At 31.7% G+C, this 8,975-nt stretch overlaps 1 protein-coding gene across 1 annotated transcript; it reads right to left on the bottom strand.

Annotated features, from left to right (window-relative positions):
- Positions 1–424: 424 nt before the first annotated feature.
- Positions 425–2,295, bottom strand: LOC112507247 (probable carboxylesterase 18). Its single transcript, XM_025111732.1, has 3 exons — positions 1,603–2,295; positions 1,076–1,483; positions 425–555 (listed from the first exon to the last, which is right to left on the bottom strand). Exons 1-3 carry the CDS (start codon positions 2,197–2,199, stop codon positions 550–552), a joined length of 1,011 nt encoding a protein of 336 aa, XP_024967500.1. The 5' UTR covers positions 2,200–2,295; the 3' UTR covers positions 425–549.
- Between the last annotated feature and the right edge of the window lie 6,680 nt (positions 2,296–8,975).

Here is an 8,975-nt window from a genome sequence, read left to right as displayed (position 1 = left end):
GTCGGAAATCCGTCGGAAAGTTGTTTTTCCGACGGATTTCCGACGGATTTTGCCGTCGGAAAAACCCGATTTTTTAGTAGTGTTACTTGGTAAGTGCTTACCGGATAAATTTTCTTATCGGATGAATATGACAAGGGCCAAGAATCTTACCGAGTAAGAGCGATGAAAAAGATGGAGAGTCTTACCCAGTAAGTGAGGATGACGACTCTTACCCAGGTAAATGCTTACTCGGTAAATTGTTTCATTCGATGCGTTGATGTACTAAAATCTCACACATCAAAATAAACTATAGTGTTAGACTCATATCAATAAGCATTTATTGGGTAAGCATTTGGATAAACAGCCCCTAAGTTACTGTATTTTTTTTATATTGGATTTGAAATGGGGATCACGTCAACCAAGCATTAAAATTATTTTTCTAGTATATAATATTTATATATGATATTCTTAACAAGAATGAAATTCAATAACCAAAACAATAGAAAATAAAAGTACAAACATCGGGTTAACGAACCATATCGGTTCATCTTCTTGTTTATTGTATTAAGCTTAGACCTGCAAGTGGGAAAAAGACACCAAAATTGAAGTTACATATATATATATATAGAGAGAGAGAGAATTGGGTTGTAACAAACTAAAATAGTAATATGCTATACTTGATTTGGAACGAAGGGAGTAATTAAAATTAGTTTTTTTTTATTTTTTTTATGAAATAGTGGTGGGATTTTGGTTCATTATGAACAATTGAGGAAAATATGGAAGTAGAGACTTGTTTACTAAACACTTACGTAATTACTTACCGGATAAATTTCCTCAGATGAACATGAGAAGGGTCAAGAATCTTACCGTGTAAGAATGATGAGAATGATAGAGAGTCTTACTCGGTTAGTGAGGATGACGACCCTTACCCAGGTAAGCGCGCTTACCCGCTAAATTGTTGTATTCAATATATTTTGATATACTAAAATCTTATGCATCAAAAATAAATCTTAGTATTGACTTTTATCGGTGAACGCTTACTAGATAAGCAATCAAGTAAACGGCAACTATCTTTATGATTAAACCTATTAATTACCGTGTCTAATATTCTGTGAATGAAGTCCTTGATGTCTGATATAAGTTGTTGGGATTCAGGCAAATCCGGGAAGACGCAGAAACCATGGAACATGCTTGGGTACTCGAACAAGGATGCTTCTTTCCCTGAATCACGCAGCCACTCGTGGTACCTTTTCTGCCAGTCCTGTAGAGTATCCAACCCACCCACAATCACCATCGTTGCCGGAAAATCTATCTTTGATATGTCCACCGCTTTTGGCCCACTCACATTGATGATCGGATCGTCGCGGTCACTTGCCGGCATCAACGCATGCCAATACCAATCTGTCCGTTTCATCGACAACGGAGGTGTTCCATCCAGTCTTATCTCGGAATCTGTTCGTTCTATTCCTCCAAAGAACGGTTGAATCGCCAACACGCCGATTACCTTCAAACATCATTCATGCATTTTAGCTAAACAAATGATCCGAATGATTAACAAACTTTCAGTGGATTAATTGGATGTATAAACGAAGATCTAGCTAGTTAAGCAATGGATTGATGTACCTTGAGTCGACGGAAGTTGAATTCGGAGGCTCGTTGAGCAACGTGATGAGCTAGGTTTCCGCCAGCGCTATCTCCAGCAACAAAGCAGCGCGAAATGTTAACATTCTCCGGTAATGGTTTCGAGCTATTTTCATGATCATCATCGAGGAATTTCAACACATCAAAGGAATCATCATGTGGCGCAGGGTACGGGTGCTCCGGTGCAAGACGGTAATCGACGGAAACAATGATTGCAGGAAAACCTTTGGCGAACCGACGGCACACAGCGTCGTAGACCTTCATGGCAGGGGAGAGGAAGACGAATCCACCTCCATGAAAGAACACAACCACCGGAAGATCTTCAACGGCGTAGTCTATTGGGATAAACACACGAAACGACAGCTTGCGAGCTGGATCCACGACGACGTCATATGTCTTGACACCGTCTCTGGGTTTGGGCGTCGGCGGCGTCCGACAGTCGAGCACTTTGGCGAGACAGCGGTTGACGGTGCCGTCTTTCCTTCTAGGTATGTCGGTTGCGACGCCGAGAATCGAAACCAAAATTCGTGTTTTCAAGGGCAAGGCGAGCCACGCCGGTGATTTCGTACCTGATTCCATTGAAAGATGAGAGTCACGAATTGAAGAATCAAACTTCAGAGTGACCGACGATCTCACAACCGGTTTTTAAATGAGTTATGTTTCGAAAAACAGTTTTTAGCTTTTCAAGAAAAAATCTATTTTAAAATTATATGTAGCTCCAATGATTGCTTTATTTTAAATTTTTTAATTTTATTATTAATATATTTAATAATATAACAAATATATTGCATTCTCTAAATTATCTCTTATTTTATATATATTTTTTTAAATTTATAGTTAAAATTTAATATAGTGATTAACAAAATAATATATATTCGATGGTTGTTGCTTTAACAAATAATATGTATACTCCAATAAGTCTATTGGAATTAGCTCTGTATCAATGAAATCTCATCATCCATACATAACGAATTGATGTGGTATATTCATATCATACTATATGAACAGTAAGGAGCATGTTGAAGGATAGTATATTTGTAAAATACATATACGAAGGAAGGGTTTAAAATCGAGTATTCATGGAGAAGATCGATGTAGGACTTTCTAGACAGACCGATGGTAAATTCGATTCAAATTGAGGGTTTAAATCAATAGTAGATAGAGGGTTTTAGATGATTGAACATAAGCAGATTAGATTTGTACTTTGAAGAACAATGAGAGAGCAACGTGAGAGAAACACCAGATGGAAAGAAAGTGGACTAAGAGTGTGAAAGGGCAACCGTGGAAAGATTAAGGTGTTGAATGGTTTGAGGAGGCTTAAGATACAAAATCGCTCAGAGTTTTTTTAAACCATTAAGAGACAGGTTTTTTAATACCAAACATGATTTTCTTCTTAACAATGTAGAGACTACCTATTAAGAGGCAAAAAAAAATGTCAATTATTGGCTTCACGTCCCCATCCTAAAATTGGAGTTTAAGGAAATTGTTGGAGATGCTTTTATGTATTTGAAATAATTGATATTTGTGTTTTTGAGCATTATCAAAAGGCAGACGTGAATTATTTTCAGATAAAATAAAAGTGTTACATACCCTAAGCATATTACTGCAAAAGGATGGGGAAGAAGCATTTTCCACGAGATCCTCCGCGAAGCTTTTGAAGATCCGAGAACTTATGTAGGATCTCCAAAGCAAGCTGGTTCCTGCTTTCCAAACGAGAAATGTTTTAATGAAAGCTCTCCTTTACAAAAGTAGATTAATCATCACCAATGTTTTATTTTTATTTATTTATCAATAATTAAAAAATGAAGTTAAATAATTTAAGGACCGTCGATGATCCGTTGATAAATGTTAAAGCCACTGACATATTGCCATTTCATTGAATACAATATAAGATTATCCACAACGCCCTTCCGGTGTGATTTTCATAATTATCTAAGGTAACATGTCTTCCACGTTATAATTGTTCACAATAGAGTTTTTTTTTCTTTTTGAAGTATATAATATTTATATACGGCAAATGCAACAAATAAACTCACACATCATCCTCACGTATGGTGAGGTTTGAACCCCTGACCTTCTAGAAGGCCAAGGGCTACGATACTGCTAGACAAAAGAGTTTGGAGCACCATTCTCGAAAAAATGTGTGAACCCGAACTAACTTGTTAAAATAAATGGCTACGGCGTCAAGCACCGGCGATGCAAAAAAAATTGAGCAGGTTTGCTCGACCCGTAATTATTTTTATAATAATTAACTTTTATATTAAATTTATAAATAAAATTGAAAATTCTTGATATTTATCTATTTCCACTTAATTTATGACCCATGATAGTAATACTATTTTGAAAATCTAAAAACATAATTAGCTCAATTGATCAATTTCTTATTATCTCGTTTGGTCATTTTCTTTATCGATGCACTATATTTGATGAAACAATTTTTTAAATATATTTTAAATTAGTTTATATAACTTATGATTTTATATAAGTTTTTATTGGATTAAATTAGAGTGTGATTTTATATAAATAAATAAATAAACAAACGTGCATATATATAATATATAAAATAATAAAATGTAAATTATAAGGTTGTGTATGATTGGAGGAGCCTTGGGTATATGAATATGTAGGTATGGAGTGATTTAGAGGGGTACATCAATCTTTTTTTTAAGTATATAATATTTATATACGACAAATGCAACAAATAAACTCATACACCATCTTCATCTATAGTAAGGTTTGAACCCTTAACCTCCTAGAAGGCCAAGGGCTATGATATCATTAGGCCAAAGGTCCTCTTTGGTGTACATCAATCCATTGTTGGGTAGTTTTGTGCAATTTATTGATTTTTGTTCAACAAATGTGGATAGGAAACGTTGCCTTATTATTCATTCACACTCCAAAATGATGCTTTCATTTCAATTTCTTTTAAAAGGTGGTTGTATTTATTAAGACTCTTATCAACAAAATTATAACGAAACGGGACCCACTAAACTAAAAAAGAACGGATATAAAAGAATATAACTACAAAGAAACTTTAAATATCTCAGTTAAAATAAAACCAATAATTCAAACAGTCTTTGAGAATAAAATCTTTACATGATCTTCTCGAAATACTATCGTACACTCGAACCCGTACGTTGGCAAACAATTCCTCTGCATGTAACGATTTTTCATACGACCCCAAATATATTCATGTTATGTCATGTTCTTTCTAAAAACCCTTATCTTGTGTTATATTTTTTTTAATTTAATTGTAACTACTCAAATATACATACTAGTATTGCTATTATTTTGATAGTAATTATATGTGAAATAAGATATTATAATTTGTTTTAATTTTTATTCAGATAATGATAATTTTTTAGAATTTGTATAACAAAATTCTAAGGGGCTATTTGGATCATGGGAATTTGGTGGAATTGAAATGTCCAATCCTTTGACCAAATTCCGAATAGAGTGTTTGGTTCATGGAATAAAACTATGGAATCCTTTCAATTCCAAGCGATTCCTTCATGCAAAGATTTTACAATTCCACGGCAATATGCTAAGATTTCAATTCATTTCCTACAAATTTCTTCCCTAATCCAAATTCATTCAACGCGTCTACCATCTCATCTACTGATTTCTGGTTCGATCTCCAATCTGGTACGTTCTCTCTCTCTCTCTCTCTCTCAAACAAAATTCGATCTCCAATCTCGTACCGTTACTTTTTTGGAGTTTGGAAAAAGGGAGCGAGAGGAATGGGTGAGGTTTGTGTTGGAAGGTTGATTTTGCTTATGATTTGACAACTTGAATTTGGGTTTTGGAAATAAGTATGTAGTTAATAGTTCTAGATGTTATCAGATCTTAGTAATTTGTAGTGAACAATTTCAAATATTAGTAATATAAGCGAATAATTTCAAATTTTACCTGATGTTAATAATGTAATTTGGTTTAATGGTAATTTTAATTTTTTAAAAAAATGACAAGAAAATCATAAAAGGTCATTTGTTGATATTTAATTCCGATTCCAAAGTTGAATTCCGTGAACCAAACAAAAAAAATTCCAATTTCGTTAAGAACTCTATTCCAATTCCATGCAACCAAATGCAATCACAAGACATGGTCAAATTCCATCAGATTCTATTCCATTTTCTCAAAGTCAAATTCATTTGATGAATTCCAATTCCATCAAATTTCATTCTACGAACCAAACGCCCCATAAGTCTTTTATTTTGATTCAGACTTACCTATTAGGCGATGTTTGTTTTTTTAATAGATATTGAAATCTGAAGTCTTATTTCACTTCTGATTAATAAGAGATAGTACTGAAGTCTGAAATCTGAATACATAATCATAGTGTGATTTTATATAAGTTTTTATTGCATTAAACCTGTCTTCACTCTAATCGTGTGATACTCACACTGCGATAATCGTGTGATATAGAAAGGAATCAGATGTATGTTTCATCTGCGATAAAGATGTGATACGTAACACATATCTCTTAAAAATCGCCTTCCTCTTCTTCGTCGACGCCTCCAAAGTCGACTGCTTTCTTTCTCCTAAATCATCGACCCTGTGATGTAATGTTTTATGTTTTACCTTACTACTAGTTTTTTTTGTTTAGTTTTTTTTGTTTCTTCCTACTCCTTACTATTGGTTGTTATAATAACGACGGTCAACGATTACATGATTATCCGTTCCACGGTTTGGGCATGGCCCACTCGGGAACCGTGCCTTAACTGGGCCTTGGATTTTTTTATTAGGACTGGTTATGAAAATAGTGTTTTTAAGACTGAGACCGATTTAAACCCAGTTATGTCTAGCCCGTGACCGATTTTTGACCACCTCTACATGCCATCTAGGATAGATGGGCCCATTCTTAATAAAAATACAAAATTAAATTTATTGATAATATTATATTGTTTTATTAGAATGAGTTAATAAATTGATTATATTAGTTTCTTTAAGTAAAATTTATTTATTTAGTTAATAAATTAAATATTTCTTAAAAAGTATTTAAGAAATAAATTTAAATAAGACATCGACACTTTAACTATTACATTATTTATTATCATTTAAAATATAAATTATTAATTCTATTAATGAAATTATAAATGCTTAGACTAATATTCATAGTTAAACAAGACTTAATTAATTACAAATGATTAAAAAAAATATATTATAAATGATAAATTAATTGTTGATGTAGTGAAAGATGTATAAATTTCATTGGTGCCCATTTTGACTAGAATTTTATTATTGATGTGGATGCTCAGATCTAATAATTGTCGATGATCTGTCGAAAATCGTTGATAAAAAAACTTATATCAGTAATTTTCATCAATAATACTTAATTTTAATTATCAGAAAATATTTGTTATTTTTATTTAAGAGACTTAAGGGGTTTTTACTTGCGGCTTAATTAGACTTATTGATCTATCTGGCTTATTCGTACAACTCATTTGGGTTGTTTACTTACAGCTTATTTGCACAAAACATGTCTTAATCGCACATATATAAATGATGTGTTGTCCCCATTCAGCCACAAATATGACACTCCTACCCTTTATCTAAAGCACCCCCTCATTCCCATATGAGACACCCCATCTTCGGCCTCTTTATGATTTTTTGTTTTGATGTTCAAATAATTAATATTGGGGGGTAAATCGGTCATTTATGTTATTCATGCTGTTGGTTCAGATAAAAAAAGTAAACACCAACACTCATTTATCCGAACAGACAAATTTATCTATGCATAATTTAATAAAAAATTTGGTAAACAACTTCTTGTATTATCTTCATTGGATACATAAATAATATAATGATTTTGGAAAGAAAAAGATATGATGTTATCCTGAATTGATATCATGATAGATACCGAGATACGGTGACCACATGTTTAAATTCTCATATAATATATATGATGGATAGGGTGGATATACGAGAAAAATACGATGGAGTTTATTTTATATTTTGTAATTTAAGTATTTTTTTTATCTTAAGATTAAGGAGTTGTTTGTTTATCTCTTAATAGTTTCATTAATAGGCAGTCTGTAAATCGTTAAGAGATGGATCTTGTTTGGCAAAAAAAAAAAAAATTGTTTCTTAATTGTTCTAAAACAATGATTTTGTATCATGGATCTCCCTTAACCATTCAGCGCCCTGATTTTGTTGTAAATAATTACCAAATAATTATATTTCATTTTGCACTATATAGTAAGAGACTCTTAATCATTATGACCACTTAATTGTCTTGTACCAAACCATTCAGCAACTAACAAACAATCCCTAAATTACGCTTTTGGTCTTTGTGGTAATGCAAATTACAAACATTGTCCTTTAAATTTCGAAAGTATAGGAATTATCGTCATAGTTTGTATTTTACTTTAAATAAATAATCCATCTAACTAATTTATATCATACAAAAACTTTTAAAAACCATTTTTTATACATGAAGTACTCTATATTGATGTATATTATTTAAAATTCAAGATTACAAGTAAATTATGCATAAATACCACTTATTAAAGCTCCATGTTTGAATTCATGTAACTAACTACGGATAAACATAATCAAATAGAAAATAAATATCTCACTTTAAACTATAAAATATCTGAAATATAATTAGAGTAATTATTGAGTTCTAACAAAATAATTAGTTATTATATTTATAAGAAAATTATATTATTGAACCTAAATTAAATCATAAGAAAATTGAATTGAATTGAAAAATTACATAAAAAATGAGGAATTTTAAATAATTAATTTGACACTAATATCAATAAATTTTTGTCAATTTTTTATAATATCTTCAAGTTTATATTTTATTCAAAAAAAAAACATCAACGCTTTTTCGAAATCATATAAGACCATATTATAACATTGACTGAAATAAAGAATAAAATAAAATATTAAAGATGTATCTCACTGCATTGTGCGAGTACCCTGCTAGTTATGTTTAAAAATGTTCGTTAAACAAGCAGTATTTTCATTTTTTCCACTATGTTTTTGTTTTTTTTTTTTTATATAAAGAAAAAGGGTCTGAGCATTAAAAACATGAATATAATATAATATAATATAATATAATATAATATAATATAATATAATATAACACGTTATAGAAATACAAAATGGGTGATAAAGATTTCGAGTAATGAATGCTTGGTTTCTTTCGAGGGCCACAAATAGAGGTGACAACGCGTCGGGATGCCCATCCTCGTCTCCATCCCGTTTTCCACTCTCCATTAACATCCATGTCTCTATCTTTGTTGGAGGACAAGATTTCTTCCTCATCTCGTCCTCATTACAGATTTTTCATCGTTCACAAAATTTAAAATTTTCTAATAAAATATTTTTGTAAATGTGAATTGCAT

This window comes from Cynara cardunculus, assembly GCF_001531365.2.
Source record: "Cynara cardunculus var. scolymus isolate 2C chromosome LG 2, CcrdV1, whole genome shotgun sequence".
In the NCBI taxonomy this organism is placed as follows: domain Eukaryota; kingdom Viridiplantae; phylum Streptophyta; class Magnoliopsida; order Asterales; family Asteraceae; genus Cynara; species Cynara cardunculus.
The sequence above is the reverse complement of the archived record's forward strand: the minus strand, read 5'-3'. Positions and strand labels throughout refer to the sequence as shown.

Coding starts and splice junctions, on each gene's coding strand:
- LOC112507247 (XM_025111732.1), bottom strand. CDS start 2,199: ATGGAATCAGGTACGAAATCACCGGCGTGGCTCGCCTTGCCCTTGAAA. Junction 1,484..1,602: donor TCAACTTCCGTCGACTCAAG/GTACATCAATCC, acceptor TGATGTTTGAAG/GTAATCGGCGTGTTGGCGAT.